General features: G+C 41.8%; 1 protein-coding gene across 7 annotated transcripts in view; it reads right to left on the minus strand.

Annotated features, from left to right (window-relative positions):
- JADE1 (jade family PHD finger 1) overlaps positions 1-22,200 on the minus strand; it is a 59,471-nt gene that overhangs the window by 4,701 nt on the left and 32,570 nt on the right. For 5 of the 7 annotated variants that reach the window (XR_003094155.1, XM_006015612.3, XM_025204557.1 and 2 more), the window contains exons 5-10: positions 19,390-19,577; positions 15,826-16,037; positions 14,030-14,197; positions 13,063-13,179; positions 8,922-9,452; positions 1,615-1,732 (exon numbers count right to left, since the gene is read on the minus strand). Coding sequence is in view for 6 of the 7 variants with exons in the window: in XM_006015612.3 (XP_006015674.1) it covers positions 1,615-1,732; positions 8,922-9,452; positions 13,063-13,179; positions 14,030-14,197; positions 15,826-16,037; positions 19,390-19,577 (1,334 nt within the window). In the remaining variant the exon portion in view is untranslated. Of the gene's footprint in view, positions 1-21; positions 1,096-1,614; positions 1,733-2,152; positions 2,287-8,921; positions 9,453-13,062; positions 13,180-14,029; positions 14,198-15,825; positions 16,038-19,389; positions 19,578-22,200 lie in introns of those variants that run through there. The other 2 variants (XM_025204564.1, XM_014520387.2) reach the window with 2 other exon arrangements.

Genomic DNA, 22,200 nt, shown 5'->3' on the forward strand with positions numbered 1-22,200 from the left:
ACAATGAATCTGATGATGAAGAAAGCAATGTTGAAGGGACTAAATAAAAAACTAGATAAAATTAAGTCCCTGAGTTACAATGATTTAGTCCAACACTTCCCAACCATTTTCACCCCACGGCACACTTACCTAAATAAAAAAGCACTGCGGTACAGTGGATGCAGAGTTGGGGGTGGGGGGAGGAGGAAAGGTGGTGCCGCACAGCCAGCCGGACACCAACCGGGGGGTGGGAGGGGTGGGGTGCTGCACAGCCAGCCAGACACTGACGGGGAGGGGTGGCGCACAACCAGCCAGATGGCATTTTGGGCTGCAGCCATGCCTCCCTGCCTGGCTAGAGCCACACTCCCCATCTGTCTGTGTCCGTAGCAGCAGCAAGCGGGGGGGTGGCTCCAATCCAAAACCAGCAGCACACCTGGACGTGCCTGACGGCACACAAGTGTGTTACGGCACACCAGTCAGGAAATGCTGATTTAGTCAAATGGTTTCAGAGAAGATCATGATTTTAGCATTAACAGCAATAGTACATAGTTTTTAAATACCCCTAAACCAATGAGCTTCACACTTGACACTTGTAGGCACAAAGAAGAGATTCTCCTTGTCAACTGAGTCCTTGACCTTTTTTTGACAGATGCGCCTATATCAGTGTAGGGTGTAATGACACCTGTGCACTATGACATGGACCAAGGCCAAAGAGCTGTTATTAGTAATAAGTATTTGTAGTGCCAAGGTATCTACCTAACTTGTTTGGACTCCACTGTGTTGGGCACTATACTGACATAATGAGTAACAGTCTCTACCATTAAGCATGGAAAAAATATTCATCATACCAATTTCAAAGAATTAGAAAGTAAGTTAAGTAGGAACAATTTTTCATCCCGTTCTTTGCTTAGAGCCATACCATCCCTCATAGCTGATTAGTCCAGGCCCACTTCATTATCTGTGTCTACAGCAATTCTAATGTGACGTTCTTTATGATTGTTGCCACCTGAATTTACATCTGAAGCTTTAGAACAGGGGCATCAAACTCACCCATGCCCTGGGCTGGAACAGGACCACAGGGCTCCTTATAAGCTGGATCCACAGGGCAAACTGCAACTACAGCAACAGCAGAACAAGCGGCAGTTACATTGGGCCAGCAACTGAGGCAGCAGAGGAAAGGGCTGCAGGTCAAACAGCTGCTTGTCACAGCATTTGTGGTGCAAAAAACCACAAGGCGAGCAAGAGTGTGTTGGCACAGCCCTTGCTCACCTCCCCGCCACTAACAGTCATGTCCAATGGGGTCTGGGATTCAGCAGCAGTCTCACCTCTGCCATTGCCACCCCTACATATTCTGGCCTGCCAGTAGCCCAAAGGCAAGGTGGAGCAGCTCCACAGGCCATCTGGCCCATGGGCCATATATTTAACACCCCTGCTTTACTATATAATAGATCTTGGGTTCTTCTCCTGGTTTGGATTATCTTTGCCTCCAGTTTCCTGATGCAAAAGGGGACTGCATAAGAATGTAAGACAAATAAACCATTTCTCACTGCACTTCAAATTAGGCATTATATTCTGATTAAATCGTTTGATGACTGTGGTTATTATTCTGTGCTAAGATGTAATAGTGAAACATACCTGAAACTCTTTCATGCTCCACAAGCTTTGCGTAGAAATTGAATATCTGTTCTTGCACTTTGCAAACAGATCTTTTAATCTTTTCCCTTCGGGTCACCATGTAAGTCAGATTACGAACCTAGAAAACATAAATCATGCTATCACTGAGTTTTATAAAACCTACATTTTATGTTATTCACATGAGTTGCAAGTAAAAAAAAATAATAATTAGTAAAATCCCATTAAAAAAAATTAAAGAGAAACAACCTGTGCATGCACAGGAATTTATTGTAAACACAAGACTGTTAACATTCTAACTATTTTTATCAAACTTTTTAGATTCACGGTGTTAATAAACTTGGGTAAAGCCTAGCTGTCACAAAGGTACTTGGAAGCTTCAGTCATGAATCCATAAGACCCAATCACTGGTACAGTAGTTTGTCAAAAACTTGGCAGGACTATGAAAAGCCCACAATAAGGTAATAGCGTAGCTATAAATACTCACATAATATATACAAAAAGCGAGAGAGACTGGAAATTCTCAGAAAAACCCAACTATAAATTGCTCCAAGCTGGCCTGAAGGATCAGAATGCAGGAACCAATTTGCTCCTTGTTCCCTGAGCCAGCAAGCTGTAGAGGCATTGTGTCGCTCAAGTGACCTCCCTAATGTTCAGGGAAGCACTGAAACATGCCTGCATAGAGGAAGGACATCAACATTAGGTCCTTGATGTTGTGGGGTACAAATAAAGTGAAAAGTGAGGGTTCGTTGAGGACCATCCCTCCAATCTCCTCTACTCAATTATTAAAATAAACTTGCAAATGATGCTTTATGGCTTGCAGGACCAAAATTTGGAGAACTAAGGTACTATATGTTGTCTTTCATGAGTCTTCCACGTGGGTCAAAAGTAGTAAATGCGTTAGATTTGTGTATGCTACCCCATGACAGATGTAGCACAAAGATAATCCTATGATTCATCACAGACTTGGAAGGGACCTTCAGGAGTCATCCAGTCCAAACCCCTGCACAGATACACAGGTTCCCTCTTCCCAAACTATTCCAGGCAGATGATACCTATGCAGCCTCTTCTTAAAAACTTCCAAAGAAGATTCCACAAATTCCCAAGGCAGCTTGTTCCCCTACCATTTGGTTCTTAGTCAGAAAGATTTTCCTGAGAGTTTATCTAAATCTGCTCTGCTGTAGATTTAAATTTGCTTTGGTAGTTCATGTCCTGCCCTCTATGGCAAAAAAAAAAAAAAATTTCCATCTTCTTTCAGACAGCCTTCATGTCTCCCCTTCTCTCCAAACTAAACACACCTGAATCTTTCAACCTTTCTTTATATAACTTCGCTGCTGGCCTCTAGATTCTCTCTGGTTTCTCTACATCCATCTTATTATGCCCAAAACTGGACACAATTATTTCAGCTAAGATCCAACCCACACTAAACGAAGTAGCACTGTCATGTCCCATCTCTTATGTACATTGGCTGTTATGCACCCAAAACCATATTTACTTTTTTCTGTGACATCATCACATTGCTCACGCAGATTGAGCTTTTGATACACCATAACCCTCAGATCTTTCCTGGCAGTTTTACTTTCCCTTATTCTCTATTTGTTTTATGTTCCAATGGGCAACTTTTTAAACTGGTCTTTGTTGAACTGCATTTTGCTCCCCACAGTTCTGTTCCAAAATGTATCAAGATCTCTTTGACTTTTAACCCTACTCACAAAAGTGTTGGCAACTCCTTCCAATTCTGTATTACCTGCTAATCTGACAGGCATACCATCCACTGTTGCATCCAAATGATCAGTAAAAGTGTGTTTGAAGTTGAACAAGAACAGAACCCTGTGAAAACTCACTCAAGGCCTCCTGCCTATGCAAAAACTGATATATTGACAGGTATTCTGTCTGCAGTTATTCATTCAGTTGTGCGTCCAAGCGTACTGGCAATCCTATGTAGCTCACATTTCATAGTAGGTAGGGTCGGAAGGGACCTGAGCAGATTATCAAGTCCAACCCCCTGCTATGGCAGGAAAGAGGACTGGGGTCAAACGACCCCGGCAAGGTGTTCATCCAGCCTCCTCTTAAAGACCCCCAGGGTAGGAGCCAGCACTACTTTGCTTGGAAGTTGGTTCCAGATCCTAGCCACCCTGACAGTGAAGTAGCGCCTCCTGATATCTAACCTGAATCTACCCTCTGCCAGCTCGTGACCATTATTTCTAGTCACTCCTGGTAGTGCTGGGGGGAACAGGGACTCCCCCAATACCTGCTGGTCCCCCCTGACTAGTTTGTAAATGGCCACATGGCCACTAGATCCCCCCTCAGCTTTCTCTTGTGGAGGCTGAACAGGTTCAGGTCCCGTAGCCTCTCCTCGTAGGGTCTGCCCTGCTGCCCCCTGATCATGCGAGTGGCCCTCCTCTGGACCCTCTCCATGTTGTCCATATCCCTCCTGAAGTGCGGTGCCCAGAACTGGACGCAGTACTCCAACTGCAGCCTGACCAGTGTCGCATAGAGGGGGAGGATCACCTCCTTGGACCTGCCTGAGATGCACCTGTGGATGCATGACAAGGTGTGGTTGGCCTTCCTGACCGTATCCCCACACTGTCAGCCCATGTTCATTTTGGCATCAATAATGACTCCAAGATCCTTTTCTGCCTCTGCACTGATAAGAAGGGAGTTCCCCAGCCTATAGGTATGCTGCTGGTTCTTCCTCCCTAGGTGCAGTACCTTGCACTTGCCAGTACTGAAACCCATCCTGTTCTCATCTGCCCACCCCTGTAACCTGTCTAGGTCCAATTGCAGCCTTTTTCTCCCTTCTAGCGTGCCCACTCCTCCCCACATCTTAGTGTCATCTGCAAATTTGAACTGGGTGCTTTTTACCCCCTCGTCCAAGTCACTGATGAAAATGTTGAACAGTGCAGGCCCAAGGACCGAGCCCCGGGGAACCCCACTGCCCACATCCCTCCAGGTCGAATAAGACCCGTCCACCACCACCCTCTGGGTGCGGCCCTCCAGCCAACTAGTGACCCATTTGACTGTGTAGGTGTCAATGCCATAGTTTTTTAATGAGAATCTGGTGAAAGACGGTGTCGAAGGCCTTCCTAAAGTCCAGAAAGACTACATCCACTGCTACACCTGCGTCTAAGGATTTTGTGACCTGGTCAGAGAAGGCCACCAGGTTGGTCTGACAGGACCTGCCTCTAATGAACCCATGTGGGATGCCCCTAAGCATAATCTCCCCTGCAAGGACACGCGCCAGGATAATTCTCTCAAAAAGCTTACCAAGGATTGAGGTAAGACTAACTGGCCTATAGTTTCCTGGGTCCTCCTTCCTCCCTGTTTTGAAAATGGGAGCCACCTTGGCCCTTTTCCAATCCTTTGGCACCACACCAGAGCACCACGAGTGCTCATAAAGCCAAGCTTATTCAAGAAAATGTTGTGTAACTGTATAATAAACTCTACTGAAATACAGGTATATTCTGTTAAAACTCATTCCTGTTACTCACTGGTTTGATATGATTTGTTCATAACAAATCCAGGTTAACTTCTAGTGATCACCTCTTAATCTTCCAAGATTTTACAAACTGACCATTTTGTATGAAATTCCATGCGACTGGGAGGAAAGTTCATTAGAAGAGCATGTCTGCTATAACAAGGTTAGTTAATTTCCTGCATAATACTACTTTAAAAATGTTTTCTGCTGTTGGGATTTTTTAAGGCACAGATTTGTAATAAACAGGGTTTGTTACAGTGAGGTTGTACTGTAAACTGGCTCTAGGAATTTATCAGATATTCACATCACGCTAACTGGTCTCCAAATCCTTGGGTCCTCCTTTTCTTCCCTTTTAAAAATGGACACAATATTAGCCTTTCCCCAGTCTACTCGACTTTGCCTCTCATCTAAGATTTTGCAGACATTGCCAAGATTTCTTCAGTTAGTTCTTTCAGTACCCTACAATTCGCCTTGGGTTTGTTGACTTAAATTCATTCAAAGTTGTCAAAAGTTCTCTGAAGGCCACTATCCTTATGATTTCCAGCCCTTCCCCTTCCATATTTTTATTAACATTTGCAGATGTCAGTAGTGAAGACTGATGCAAAATAGGCATTGAGCAGTTCCACCTTCTTTCAGTCTTTCATTAGTGACTCACCTTTTCCACTGGGCAGCAAGCTCAAAGTGCTGAGTGTCTCTGATTTAGCTTTCCTATCTGACACATCTGTAGAACCTGGTCTTTGCCGTCTAACATTTTTTACCTTTGCTTTCCTGATTTTGCCCCTACATATTTATGTTAATCCCTTATATTCATACTAGAGGCAAACCCTACCTTCCATTTCTTGTATGCATCTCTTTGGCTTTCTGGCTTACACATTGGCCTTTTACAGTTCTTTCTATCTTTCCATTGTGTTAAAGTGACTTGTTGATAAGGTTCCAATGTCTGTCTCAATGGAACAGCCAGCCTTCCTTTTCCTTTGTCTACCTGTGGGAATTTACCTATTATTTTTCCAAGTCAACTGGAATCTGAATTTTTAAAGTCCGCTGTCCGCTCTCTGCTAGGCTCGGGCCTTTCCTTAGGATAATTAATTCTATGTTTATAATTTCTTCCTCCCACATTTCCAAGCACCATCATACTTGCAAGCAGGTCATCCCTACTGGGGATGCTGCAGGGATTAAAATTGTAACCAAATTATTTATTGTTCATCAGCCTCTGTATTGCTTGATTTTTTTTTTTTTTTTTTTTTTTTTTTTTTTTTTTTTTTTTTTTTTTTTTTTTTTTTTTTTTTTTTTTTTTTTTTTTTTTTTTTTTTTTTTTTTTTTTTTTTTTTTTTTTTTTTTTTTTTTTTTTTTTTTTTTTTTTTTTTTTTTTTTTTTTTTTTTTTTTTTTTTTTTTTTTTTTTTTTTTTTTTTTTTTTTTTTTTTTTTTTTTTTTTTTTTTTTTTTTTTTTTTTTTTTTTTTTTTTTTTTTACAGAAAAACACATTTCTAACTTCACAGAATTTGTTGTTTCTCTTTATTTTATTCTTATTGATTTGGACCACATGAAAAGTTAGCATCACAGCTGACATCCCAGACACACTGTCCAGCACGTCCTCTTTCTGTACATTCAAATGTATTATTTTTGAGATGACAAGTTTAACTGATAAAGACAGCTGTGTTGAGGTAGCACACTTAGATTTCTCTGTGGCTTTAGACTCAGTATAACACAACATACCTTTCTAAAAATATCAATACTGTAACAGATGTATATGGCCCATAATGAACTGAAACCTGGCTAACTGACTGATCTCCAAATGCAATTGTTAACTGAAAATTATCAATATGTATGGTTGTTTTGAGTAAGGACTCATAGGAACAAATCATCATCCAATGCCAATCAGAACTTTTATGAGTAATCTGTTAGAAAATAAGTATAATCATTTTCTTAGGCCTGTAGCTTTTAAGAAAAGGGACATTATAGAAAATCTGGTCTGCTCTCCTGTATAACACAGGTCATCATAGCATTTTATTCACTCACATAGCCGACAGCAGAAAGATTCAAGGACCAGCAAGTCATCTATAAAGATTTGTCTTCCCTTGGCAAGCTTGGCACAAGTATAAATTTTAATACAACTAAATCAAGGTTGTACATCACAGAACTAGGAAGGTTGACTATTTCCTGGAAAACAGTGAGTCTAAAAAAAAAAAAGACTTGTGGTCCTTCTGGATAATGAGCTGAATATGAACTAATACTGTGATGCTGCAGATAGAAAACTAATATTAAATTTAGGCTGTAAACAGACAGCTCATTTGAGGCAGTCTTGATTGTCTCAAGATTTTGATGCAGCTCAAAACAGTTGAGTGGCACAGCCCTTTACATACACAGCCCTTCCGAGCTGTATTGCTGTTTCTCTGCCAGGAGGTGGCCTGAGAGAGCACAAAGCTTGTCCACGGAATGAACGGCAATTAAGTTAAAGAGCTGCAATTAACTTACAGACACAAAATGATGTCCCAGAAAAGTGTTATCATTTTCTCCAGCACGCTTCACAGGTATTTGAAGCGAGATAATGGATATGAACATGTGTAGGAACCTGGCACAAAAAAGGCTTTTCAGGAGAAACACAGGGTCCGTTTACAGCCTTAGAGGTATAAACAATGGAAGTATCACCTCAAAGTAGCAATATAGTGATATTACCTCCATGTACATCATCTTCTAGACCACCCGCTTGTATAAGGTGCCCTGTTTTGAGGTCCACATGTTTAAAAAAGCTGTTGAGAAACTGGAGAAGGTGCAGTAACAAGACATAAGAAAAACCTGATGTCTAGAGAACTCACAGAGGGAGTCTCAAGGACCTCAACTTACTACACTCAACAAAGAGAAGGTTAGGAGACTTGCACATGGTCTGTAAGTACTTATATAAATTTAAGATTTCTGATGCTGCACACATCTTTAATTTTGTGGAAAGAAAATACAGCAAGAGCCACTGGCTGAAAGTTAAAGCTGGAAAGAAGAGAGAAGTTAAAATTAAGTACAAATGTTTTCTAGTAAGAGTAATTAGCCTTTGGAAGCATTTATGAAGGGATGTGGTGGCTACTCCCATATGTTTAAATCAAGACTGAGTGTCTTTCTACAAGACACTCTAGTTCAAACACAAGTCAACAGACTTGATTCAAAAACTACTTTGTCAGGTTATGTGGCCTATATTATAACAAGAGACCAGGCTAGGTGATCCGTCCCAGCTTTAAAATCTATAAATCTCTCTACTGGTTAATCCAGGAGAAAAACACTGAATTCAAGTCCTTGTTAGGCTAGATGTATTAAGGATAAAATACCGAATCAATGTCCTTAAATTTTAGTATTCAAAACCCAGTTCTGTAGAATACCATGTGCTTGGATACCAAACATACCCCAGTGAACAGCTAATGTCAGACTGCAAAGAGCGTCAATAGAAAAACAAGCAGCCTCAAATCAAAGATACAGCAAAAGTTTGTCTGAAAGACATGCAACATGAAAAGAGTTAATAGCTTCCAATTTTGAAAATATAATGCTGCCCAAAAGCTACCAGTGTCATCAATAAACAGTGCACCCAGCAGTATAACTGTCCAGAAACATCAGGATGCAGTACTGAATGCCAGGACCTGTTATTTCTGTGGGTGACCTGTTCTGCTCTATTAAATTTCAATGCAGTCCACAGAGTCCTGGTAGTCTGACAATGTAACCCTGGCTTGGGACAAAGTTTGAAGGGTCCTGTGTGATGGATAGGACCAAGGATATTTATTACCAGTGAACATGTTCATTAGGTTAGGAACTTAACACCTTCCTCCTTGCAAGTGTAGGCACCGCAGTGACTTACCCTTTCCAGGTCCTGCCGGAGATGCGTGAAGAGTTGTAGCCTCCTGAACAGAACATCCTGCTCCCGCTTGGCCAGATTATCCTCTTCATCTTTCTTTGGGGTTATCAAGGGCTTGTTGAAATTGGCTTTTCTCTTGAGCTTCCAGTACTGGTACAGAAACTCCACAGACTCCTCGGGCAGCCGCAGGACCGTGGCCACTTCCAAGAAGTCAACAAACGTGTAGAATTCGTCCTCTAGCTGCTGAAGCTTCTGCTTGCGGACACTGACCCTGTGGGCCTCCTCCTGGTTTGTCTCAATGCTGTGAAAGGGCTCCAGGCGGGTAGGAGGAGAGCTGCCCCGTATCCCATTCTCATTCTCCTGGCTGGTGCTTTCACTGAAGTTTTCATCCTCCGGTTTCTTGGTGGAGCTGTGCTTGGGGCAGTATGACTTGAACTTGACTTCATCATTCTCTGCCAGGATGGTCTTCATCTCCAAGCCACGGTCAAATGCACAGGTGACATGAAATGCTGTCCGACAGTTTTTCACTGAACACTATGGAAAAGTTAAAAAAAAAATGCATTCACTATAAATAAAAAGCCACACATCATACAAAAATACCAATGCAGCCAGGACTCTTGGGATCAATGCTGTAGCAAAGCAGCTTTGTTACAGCTTGTAACATAACTGGATCTTTGCTTCTAAGATGTGTACTTTTTCTCTCCTTTAATTAGGTTTACAATTTAATGTTTTCCGTTCAGGCAACAATCAAGTGGCCTAGTGGGACATGAGTGATTAACTCCTCCCAGTTCTATCATGCTATTCAATAACCAGCAAATTCTCACAAGGACTTTCCTTGTGGTGATTGGAGCTAGTCACTTAAAGCAGTACTGTCAGAAGCAAAACGAGCCCCACTTTAGCTGTGCCAGCACTAGAGAGAGAGAGAAAGAGAAACAGAAACAGAGAGAGAGGGGGAAAAACCCAGTGGCTCTGAGCCAGTCTGATACTTTAATTAAAGTCTCTCCCAGCACCTGGAACTGTGCAATCCAAATGGCAAGAGCTGGGTGGGAGTCTTCTCTTTTATCATCAGTTTACAGTGTCACGTTTTAAATTACTAACAATCCCTACTTCACTGACTACTGCCCTTAATTCACATGAGGAACAAGACTTAAATTTGCTGCTTTCGTCATTTTCCAAGACTTCTCCCCTGCAGTGAACCCAGCCATCATAGAGTGATGGGCACTAGTTCAACCAATTTAGTGCTTCATTTTAACCATAAATAACTTTCTTTAGTGAAGTGTTGTCATGGCCATAACCCACCATAAACTGAGAGTAATATTAAAAAAAATCCCCTATTGATTCACACCTGTGTCCCCAATGAAAAGAAATAAATTAAAAGAGGAAATGAATGTCACTGATATTAACTATGACTGGACTCAACTATACTTAACCCAAGTGATCTAACCTTAAAGAGAAATGCACTGAGCCAGGATATTTATACAGTGCTTTGTAAGGAAGCCAAATATCTTTCTCCTCTGGGTTTTCCTGATCAGGTTGACTCAGCAGCCAGATGTCACATTAATGTATACTACAGTTTAAAACTACAGAGGTTTCAGATACATTTTCTTTAATAAAATCAATACATAAAAGAATACAAAAATGGTCAAACCCGCTTTGCCCTTTCCCTTCCTCCAAAGAAATGCTTTGCTGACAAACAGAGCACCAGCAGCCCTGTTGAATTTAAATTATGCTAAAGAAATATTTTTTGCTGTGGGTTCCAGGCCTCTATCACCTATGATAATTAGCTTGCAGTGTGGATAATGTTTTATTGAGGAGAGAGGAAACCTTGTCTCATCGGAAGGAAATCTGCTGAACTTGGAAGAAAATGCAGTCTCGTTTTTCCCAGCTTGCTGCAGCTGCCTTCTGCCCATCCCTATGCACACATCCAGCTGCTGGATTTTTAAATCACTGTGAACATCTCATAACATAAAACATCTCTGGAGAGACTGCCTCACTCCCTCAACTCATCTAGTTGATATTATTACCAATTTTATTATAGCAACTCTGTAAAATACTGTTTCTCCCAGCTGTATAAGTCTAATAGCACAAATTTATGTATTTACAAGCCATCAAAAATTCCCTCGTTCACAATCCTCATAATGCAAATACCCCACAATATTCCTGGGCAGTGTCACACACTGCTAGGATCAAGAGTATTGCCCCAAATTATGTTTAAAAAATGCCTAAAGTGACAACTATAACCTGCATATTCCCCCCACGTGACTGAATCTTTTTTCAGAAGCGTGTAAAAATAAATAAATACTCTGACAATGAAGCTGCAAAATTTCCTGAAAATAAGTATCAGGAGTGAAGACACTAGTTTGATCACTCCATTATGTAACAGCTGCCAGGAGGACAAACCTATCTGCAAGTACCTTTTAGCGAAGTTTGTTAAAGTGTTGTGGAGAGATTCCTTTTCTCAGTATGTATGGATTAGGAGGCTAGTATGTATTATTACATTATATTTCACTGGAACTTCTGCTGAACTGCTGTTTTACAACTCTTTCTGGCAACCCCAGTCACATGACTCAACACACAATGGGACAAGGGAAAGGGTGGCACAATCCAGTGATCTGAACAAAGGGCTGTAAGCTAGGGAATTTTCTCCCCCAGTCCCAGCACTAGCACCAGTACCCATTCTGGCCTTTGGCAACATGCCACAAAAGAAGAGCTCAATTTCCTCAGTTTCCTTATTTGTAAAATGGAGATAGTAATGTTTACCTACCTACATCAAAGGGATTCTGTGATAGCCGATTTGTTAAAGACTATAAAAGGCTTTGAAAATACAAAGCACTATGTAAACGCTAAATTCTGCTATTTTGGGCTAGTATTTCTGTGCCTACAATTGGCTCACCTACCCTTACTTTCTCCAGCAAAACAAATACATCACTTGTTTCAGAATGCATCAAACACACCTCTAGCCCCGCTCTCAGTAATTTCAGTGGGTCCTGAATCCAAGATGCAAATCCAAGATTTGGATCCAAGTAATATATACCATGTTAAATTCCTCCCAAAATTAACTCTCATTAAAAATAATCAGATCTATTAGCAACTTTCATTTCAAGAACTTTATAGATCTGATAACTATAGCCTACAAACAAGAAATAACCTGGCCTGTTTCTAAAATGCAAATATTTCCAGACAGATTAAACCAGTGTTTAACATCACACAGCCACATAGTGCATTTTATAATAAGAAGTGAAGAATCCGTATCCAATTGAAACTGAGAAAGTATGCAATGACACAAACTGGATTTTGGCCAAGAATGCAATTTGTTGGTATGAAACAGGATACTGATGCTCTTCTTTTGCTGCTAGATACACAGTCAAAAGATAAATTCTTTACCACATGGGGATCTACTTATTTTCAAGTGTGTGAAAGCCTCTGGGGTGCATGAAATCTTTGGGGCCAGGGAATTACAGCAGCCACAGTCCCTCAGCCTCAGAGGTGCATGGGGTGCCCCCATGGCTGGGAGCCCCTCAAGTGGGGAGAGATTATGCATTAGATCCCATTGTGCCTTTACCTGAATGTGTAGAAGGACTCTCAAAATAAGAGAGCTAGCGTTTGACACCTCCACAGTGCAGATGTCAGTGACTACATAAGAAGAGGCACAGCCATGCGCAGACGTTTCAGTTCTACAGGACACAGATAGTATCTGCAGGTGGTTATCTAACTTTCCCATGCGCCTTTGACAAGGTGCCTCTACCACAAAGGTGCCTACAGGTGGATTTTTTGGCATCCGTTTGAACATTTTACCCAAGGCAAATTACTGACTCATGCAAATTAACAAATAAAGAAACAAATGCCATTTAAAAGGCAAAGAGAATGCAGCACAAAATGGTTTGGTTTTTTTTCAATAACATGACAAGTACAGCCATTTCACATTTGGTATTTGTACTGTGTGAAAATTAGGAACCTTAAGAATTTCAAACTTCACTACCATCTGCTATAAAACTTTCCTGGGAAACAGAAACCAACATTTTTGGGTGTTAACTATGGGAAGTGCTAATTAATGAAACAGCAAATTGGGGAAATTCTTCAGTTTTTTGTAAACTGTATACACACACGCATATGTGCACATGCACGACACACACATATTCCTTACCTGTATGCACGCTCCCATCTTCTCATTGCAGAGGCTGCACACTAATGCCCATCGACTGCTGGGAATATGAGAGATCTTTGTTATGGGCTCCATTTTTTCTGGGCTGCCAATACTCACCTGAAAAAAGGTTGTTGGGGAACAATGAATGTTAATCAGTAAAAGCAAACCCTTCCATGAGGAATCTCTCGCTGCCTGGTGACGAGACCCAATTCATATGTTCCAGATTCTTCAGTTTACAGAGAGCAGAAAGTCCAGTTTTTAAACAATTTTTTCACCAATAAAAGTGAAATAGCTATAAAGTGAACCTCATTACCTCAAAATGATTTTAGAGAATGTGAATATAAATGTTAGCAACCTTAATTCCTGAAGGTTCCAATCTGCCCACCACTCTCTTATTCAATTTCTACAGTTCAGTTTACAAGTTAAAACAATGCTCACTAAATTAGCTTTCCTAGCAGTTCACCTTTTTTAGGCCTATAAACCATTTGTATTGCAGTTGGCCATACTAATGTAATTAATTCTCTCTCATAAATCGTGTACGATCCTGGCAGACTCAAAGTCCCCTGTGTCTGACTGCAAATAGATATTTCTCTGTTTTTATCTTGTGCTCCCGTCTACTGCCTGACAGGAAATACTTTGGGGACATTACAGTCATCACAGCAACACATATCAGATGGGGTGTGTTGGAGCAGACTTAGTCTTTCTCAAGACTGCTCCAATCCTGAATATGGGGGCTACACATTCACATTAAAGCTGGTTAGAAACCAGCTACAGAATTGTTACGTATTTTTAAGCATTAACTTTATAGCTGGTTGGGTCTTTTTATAGATGGACAGCCACTTGTATCATGTGGTAATTACTTTGCACATGTCACTGGTCTAAATTTATTACAGGATTAACCAGTTAATTACGTAATATACATAACGTGTGGCAGGGGCCTAGGTGCATCAGGTGAATCAAGACCTACCTCTGGTATCCACAGAGCACAGCTAACATGGACCCACTTAGTCCCACTTCGAGTTGGCTTCATAGCTCCACCTTTCTTGGGACACAGTAAACACTTTGGCTGAACACCAAGCGCGCAGGTCCGGCACAGCCAGCTGCCTTCTGGCACCTTCAGGATTCCATAACATGCCTGCACTCACATTTACACAGAAGGGAAAGAAAAAAGGAGGAAAGGGAACCACAATGAGAACATTATCTTTTTATTAACTGATCTATCTCCAGTCTTTTGCAAGCATCAAGGACTCCATATAATAATATTAACTTGAATTCATGTAGAACCTTCCACAATTTTATAACATGAAATGAAGAAGACTATATTAAGCAACTCAAACACAGCAGAAGGAGTTCAGACAGACAGCTACATGAGCTATCAGCTATCTAAGCTAAAGCCTGGCCAGGTTGTCTAAGCTGAAAAGTACTAGGAGCACTTCAAAGACCACAAGTGAAAAGACCTTGGATTTTCATCTCACTCAAAAGCCGAGATCCTGAAATAAAATGCGTCTCTGCCTGCCCTAAGGCAGATGTTCAATACTTATTCAAAGGGGAGAGTACGGCCGATTAAATAACAAATATTACTTCCTACAGAAAAACGGCAGTCTCTTAATGCAGGCCTCTGACCAAACTGCTGACACTTCTGACCCTTCAGAGCTTGTAAGATTTGATCCGTTCACATATCAAGGTAGAAAAGCTACAGGCTTATCAAGGGGCCAATTTGAAATTCTTATTTCAGGCCACTCTGCAAGATAAGCAACATTCCACAGCACCGCAGATAAGGGCACATTTCCTTACCACACATGCAAATGCATTTATATAACCCTTATCCCAAGCAACAACAAACAAACAAAAAAACAGAAGAAGTAAAACAAAAAGGCTGCTCTTTGCTTATCAAACATTACAGCTGCCCAAGCACTAAATGACGAAGCAAACGTTTTAAGTCTTGGGAACAGACCCACAGCAAGGTCTCTTCCACAATACGGAGCAACCAAAGAAGCAGATATATTTTTAAAAATTCATTTATTCCTCTTCCATGTCAAAAAGACTTATTTAATTTCCACCAGAAGCTGGCACATCATGCTCTCTTGTCCACTTAATGGGTGTCATCAGGTTCCTTATTAAGATAAAGCTATTGTAGGAAACCTGCCTGTTTTCCTACCTGTTGGGTATTTTTCACACTTTCCCTTTTTTATTTATTAATCAAACTACTTAACATTGCAAATATACTGTCCCTCCTCCCCCCCGCAAAGGAAAGTGGGGGATTTCTTTGCAGTTCATGGCTTTCATATGGTAAGTGAATGGGTAAATTAAAAAAAAGTCATGCGTCTCAGCGGAACAAAGCATTTGGGGAAAATTTTTAGAAGTTGCAGGGAGCAGTGTCAGTGAATAGAAAGCAACCATTTATCCACAGAAAAAAATCAGCAGGAGGTTGCAAGATATGCAGCCCCCATACTTTATTTTACATCTAACATCCTCCGGTCGATTGGTTTTCCTGTTACAATTTAGCTCTCAGTATGTGACTTACATATTTAAGCTAACTCAGTCTTTCATTTATGTTCCTTCAAAATATTCCCCATATGGAAAATATTTGCCTTTGGCATAATTAATAAAAATTAATGTCACTTTGAGAAGGAATGTGTCCTGTTATCCTTGAACTTGTTTTACCAGGAAGAGTTTAGATCTGTTTCTGCAATGAGCTACCACCTCCCTCCTACTCCTAGCACAAAAGCTGCCCAGAAAGTTTTGCTATCTCCACGGACATACCTGGTGTACACAGATATTGCATTTGTCACAAAACACCATTTCATTGCCATCCTCTCCATCTGGGGACTGGCAAACATCACAGACGACATCCTCATCATACTCGATCCCAAGCCCTTCTTCAGTCTCAATAGCATGGTTCATGTTGTCATAGCATCTCTGTTCAAATTCCTCCATGACTCTTTCCATAGTGTACTCATCCAGTTCAGGCATCCCTAGGAAATGAATCCAACACAAATGATTAATTTTTAATAGCGTAGAACACCTGTTTCCGCTAATCAGTGGCTCCTCAATTCTGCAGATAATTTCTAACATATAAAATAAATTGCAGTTTTGGGCTCACCATGGTAAATATGGCAAAAAATGTCAAAAACCCTGGGGCTTTAAAGTAATGGAAATGTTCTCACTTAAATGAACTTTTGAAATCATTGGGAAAGCTGAGTTTTCACAACTGCTCCTATTTCTCTAGCTTATTGCTCCTGATCTCACTTTTCCTCCTTGTTGTACAACATTATCTAAAGGTGTCTGTTTCAACTTTGCAACATCAACCATATCAGGAAATGTTGACTCTTGAGAGTGATTCTAGGGTCAAAGCACTCACAAATGAGCAAAGAGCATTCTGTCAAAATGATGAGACAGTCAAATACAAAATGTATCACGTGCAACCTAATCAACAACCTAAACTGGACAAAATAGTATTTTATTAGTAGTGGGACATTTTTATAATGCCTGATCCAAACTAGAATCCCTAGCCAAGAAAAAGTAGTACCAAGACACAAATATTCCAAAAAATATCAGAAACTCAGCACTAAATACAGCACCCAAATGTCAGATTTTGCACCATTTTGCAGGACCAGAAATGCTTTCAAGTTGGTGATGCAACTATTTCTACACAACCTCCTTACACAGAAACTAGTAATGTATTTGCTACCCCAATGCAATCCTTCTCCCATTCCAATGCTAGTTTAATGTAAGCATTTCCAATCTGAGATATTCTTGGAAGTCTGCAACAAGATATAAATTTTGGAAAAAAAGACCGTCGACAGTCTTCCTCCCAATAACTGATGTTTACTGGGAGATACTGAACAACTGGCAGCCGCCTGACAATCATATTAAGGAGCCAATCCTCTCCTCAACTCTCAGTGTCAATCACTCAGCCATGGGCTGAGGTGCTTCAAACAAAGGTGAAAAAATAATTACTCACTCCCCCAGATCATAGATTTACAGTATAAATGCCAGTGAGTACTCCCACCAAATAACTTCCCATACCACAGGAAATGGACTGAAGAACGTTTGTCGCAGGGCATGCCCTGCCTGGTTCAGCCCACCCCTTCTCTCAACTGAAGAGCCAGAGGGTAACCACACAGACAGTATCCCAAATTCTGCTCCCCCCTCAACACTTTTATAATGTTCTCTGTACCCTTGGAGCAAAAGATATTTTGCCCCAGTGACAAAGGAGGAGGTGATGGACTGAAAGATGAGTTAGTACAGCATGTCGTTAAAAAGCAGTTTAACACTGGCACTCAATTCCACTGTAAACTGTTCTATCACCTACAAGACATGCTTAGTTGCCTGAAATTTTCTACACAAATTGGTCTATATTGTGATTAAATGGTCATTAAGTTCAGAAATGTTAAGGATTTTTTTTTAAGTTTTATCATTTACATTTGCTCTTTTGGAAAAAGAATATGCATTCTAAACATCAAAAAGCATTCCAGAGAGCACCATAGTTAACCAAAGGAATTCGCAACTGCAGGTGGGCATCAAATAAATCCTACTGCTGAAGATTAAAAAGCAGCTTAGGTTTCTTTTTTTTACTGGCCATAAATTATATCCATAGAAATTAAAATCTGATAAGCGTACTCAAACATCATACATCAGGGTCCCGCATGCACTGTCGGCTGGGGAACATACGGTAACTTCCCTCCTGTATAACTACATGTGTACAGATTTATAGCAAATAAACTACTATGCGCTAGCAGATCAGCCACAAAAATCTATAACAACAGAATGTTAAGCATCTAAGTAGAACCTGTCGAATCCAGACAGTTCAGTATTAAGGACGAGACTCTGACTTTAAAGGTTCATGTCTAGGTATTCCATGCTGCTTTAAATCACAGAAGACCAAAATGCATCCCAAGTTTTATCAGTGTGGTTCCACTTAAGTTATAATGGCATTACAAAGAGCTAAATCTGGCCCTAAGTATTTAAGGAAATCTGCAGGAGCTGAGTGCCTAAGACACAGATCTTCCAACAAACGGAATTAATGTCATACTGTACTTTATGTACGGTACTGCTGTAATCTATGCTACAAGGTCAACAGCTCTCTTCCTTCCCTGTGGAAAAAGGGCAGGAGAGAAAGGTGGAGAGAATGCCTGATTCTCAGCCTGTCTACTCTCTTCTTACAGTTTATTTAAATACAGCTGAAAGGTTTTTAAAAATAAGCCTGAAATGTAACTTGAAGCTAAAGTCGCATCTTTGGTCTTCCAAATCCATCTCTGAGAGTTGGGGAAAATGACCAATGGTGAGCTGATGATTTTGTTTGTTGATTGTGCGTGTCTTGTTGTTTTTTTCCAGGATAAACTTTTAAATGTATATTTGATTTATAAACCCCTTCCTGGCTTACCAGGTCTTCTGACCATGTGGGTCCCTGGGCCATGTCCAGGTAAACCCATAAAACTACAACTCTAACCCAAATGAGGGAACTGTCACAAAGTAAGAACTGACAGTATTATCTGTGCCTCCCAATAGCTCAAAACCTATTCCATTTGGCATAATATTTTTTCCCCCACGTGTAAACGTTGTGGTCAAAACTCTGTCCTAACTTACGTACGTCCTGTCCTGAACAATATCTCAATGAAATCAACAAGGTGCTTCCACTTATTCCCTTCTCAAACACACCACCCCTCCTTGGGGGAACAGAACTCTCAGACTCAGGAAACAAACCATTTTTTTCCTGTTTGGAAACTAAGGACACAGTAGAAGAAGTGTTTGGGAGGTTTTCAAATGAATCACCAAGCTCATTCTTTACTGTCTCACTCACTGAGCAACCTCAGTGGGGTTTCTGCTTTTAAACCTCCCAAACACTTGTTTCTACTTCATTCCTGGCATAAAAATAGACACAGCTACCTAAAAGGGAAACAGGAACAAAACAAAAGAATGGGTGGATGAACAGACTCACTACTTGAACAGCCAACCCTGATATTCTCTAAGGAGCTAAATGGTGACAGAAAGAGCTCTGTGAGAATTCATACAGAGGGGTGCAAGGGGCAGAAAGTAAAATCTTGGGACCAAGATCTCATCTGGCCTAAACAGGTGCAAATCTACTGACCTTAAAGGGAGCTTCAGATCTGACATTCACACCAGGTGTAGTTTGTGGCAACCATGTCACCCTGAGAGTAAGGGCTGGTGTTTTTTAAAAATCAAATCACAGATAATTACATCCTAATGTATACATGTAAAAACTGCTCCCTTCAGTCTTAGCACCCACAAGCCTTCATAGCCTCCTGTTTTAAACACAGCGGTGTGTTTAACATGGATAACAAGATGACTGAGGGCTTTTCTCACCCATCTCTTTAAATTCTTCGTTGGCCAGTTCCAACCACGCTACATCCACATCATTAAGGTCATAGCGACATACGCTGTCTGCTAAAGTTCGGATGTCAACGTATCCCAACTCAGGAGGCTCAGAACCCGATGAAAGGATGTATTTCCGGGGGCGTGTAAATGTGACTGCTTTTGTCTCGGACACAACCCTGAAAAGGGAGTAAAAAAAAGGCATTACTTACCACAGGTCATAAATTACCTAGTCCTATATTGGGAAATCTCAATCCTGCTGAGTGATTAGTACCTAGGGGTTTCAAAAAGCCACCTCCTTATTCCAGGTGGCTAAATATCCCCACTAATCTTCTAGCACTTACTTTGTACAAAGCTGCAAGGAAGAAAAATGGGTACATAAAACAAAACATGATACATACACATATATTTTCAAAAGTGACCTTCAGTGCCACAAAAAAAATAACACTTTTTGAAATTCAAGTTCTAAGGCCTGGCACTCAGCATTATACATTTCTTCTACTGCAACCATTGATGCCAAACTGGCCTGGACCTTAGAACAAAATTCATCTACCACTTATATAATCAACTGCAGCTTAAATATGTTCCAACATGGTTTGGAGGGGGTCTAGTACAATGACCTGCCAAACCACAGTAAATGCTATTCTGGCTGCAAGTGTATTTAAAATGTACATAAGCACACTTGTTAAAGACTTGACTGCAGAGGCGTGGGAGACAGCAGGACACCTAAAATAGTATAACTAATTCTTCTTTAGTGCCTGGGACACAAGGCCATTAGCAAGGAAAAATGCATGTGGACTGGAAAGGGGCAGCAATCCCTGTTCTAGACACAGGCTGTCCTGCCAGCTGACAGCTTCAGCATGTTTCCAGGAGCAGAGGTAGGTGCCATTTCCCACTCCACAGCACAGAACTCCCAGGAGATGGAGGCTCCACAGACTCCGTTTTCTCTAAGCACTCTGAGATCCCACTTCTATGAAGGATAATAAAACATATAAAGATTATATCTGGAACAGTTCCAGCCAATGCTGACAAAACTGCAGCTTCTGAGGGCCCTCCGTTATGGCATCCTCACCAGCATGAATATGATTTTACTGCTCAAGCCCTAGCTCCTCATGATGCAGACCAAGAAGCAACCTCAGAGACAGCTCTTTGGTGTCACACAGATGTGAGATATCCTTTGCTCTACTGCAAGCTGGGGAAAAATATTTTTTTTCTTGTTTGTTTAAGAAACCTTGATCCCCAAGTTCCATTATCACCGGGATCCGGGTTTTCCGTTTCCCACAGAAAAACGGAATAAACACAGATTTTCCCTTGTATCCGCGAAAAACACGGATTTTTCATTTTAACAGAGAAATACTCAGATATTCCACTTTTGCAAAGAACTGTCTGCAGGCTGGCAGAGTTCCAGCCTGGAAGGGGTTGGGGGGAGTGGGAGAAGGGCGGTCAGGCAGGCAGCACCATGTGCATGCTCACACATGCACCTGGCCACCACACAGCCTGGAGAGCAGCTCCCACAGGTAAGTCTGGCAGAGAGGGAGGGAGGAACGGAGGGAGGGAAGGAAGGAGTGAGTTGGGCAGGGGCTGAGGCTCGTCCAGGGGGGTTGGCTCCCTACCACTGCAAGCACTCTCAGGAAGGGAAGGGGGGGCACATGCCCCCCCCAGATTTATGCATGGAGCAGGATGCAGATGCAGGCTGCTCACTGCAGGCTTAGGCTCCCTGCCCTGCTACTTTTCCGCCCCCATGGCCGGTGCAGCCCAGCAGGTGGGACCCGGGGTAACAGGGCAGAGCAGGGCTGGGAGGGGAAGCTCCTTGCTGTTGCAAGCCCTGAGCCACCCCGGCGAAGCACCCCCTGCCTGCTCAGCAGCAGCTGGAGTGATGGCACAGAGTTGTGCCCCTCGCTGCTGCTGGGCAGACAGAGGGTGGCACCTTGCCACAGCAGCATGGCACTCCCGACAGTGGCAACGAGCTTCTCCACCCAGCCTTGCCATGCTGGGTCTCGGCCACTTGGCTGCGGAAGCCCTGAGGGGACGGCAGCAGAGCAGGGAGCCTGAGCCTAAGCCTGCAGCGGGCAGTCGGCACACACCCCCCGCCCCCAATGGGCTCCACTCTGGCCGTGCCACCGGGCGGGGGGCAGTGCTTGGCCCCATAGCCCTGGCAGCTGGAGGCCCCTTCCTGGCGAGGCTCTGGGTGGAGAGTGAGGGGCACCAGCAGGGCTGGGAGCAGTAGCTTGGGAGTGAGGGACCTGGACCCGAGTCCTGGTGAGCGAAGGGGGCAGAAGGAGCTCTGATTTTCCATGATAAAAAACCCAAAATCAAATACCAAAATTTAGAGGTACTTAGAATTTATTTTATTATAGTGATTGAGGCTCTAGTAGGATTCCAAGTTGCTTTAAAATGGAAAATATATATCAATAAAACATTGTGTTCAATTTATACCTATATGTATAGGGGAGTTTCATTTTAATCACGCATTTGGGGTTTTTAATCAGAGAATTTGTGAGGGCTTTTATCAGAGAATTTGCAATTTTTAAACACAGAAAACGAGGATCACTGTTATCACTGCACATACGCAGTTCTGGACATATTCCTCTGTCTGTTCCAGTCTCCTGCAATACAGTGCATTCCCTGATCTAACATATTGTAGGAATTTAAAACACAATGAAGGAGAAAAATCAAATCAAATCTTCGGCTTTGCACCTGAGGGAAGGGAGAAGGAATCAGAATCTGAACACCTTTATAGGGAGCCCAAGATATACTTGAGTTTTCCTGGCTGTACCACAATAAAGCAACACAGACTACAAT

Source organism: Alligator sinensis, unplaced genomic scaffold (genome assembly GCF_000455745.1).
Source record: "Alligator sinensis unplaced genomic scaffold, ASM45574v1 scaffold150_1, whole genome shotgun sequence".
NCBI classification, from domain to species: Eukaryota; Metazoa; Chordata; order Crocodylia; family Alligatoridae; genus Alligator; species Alligator sinensis.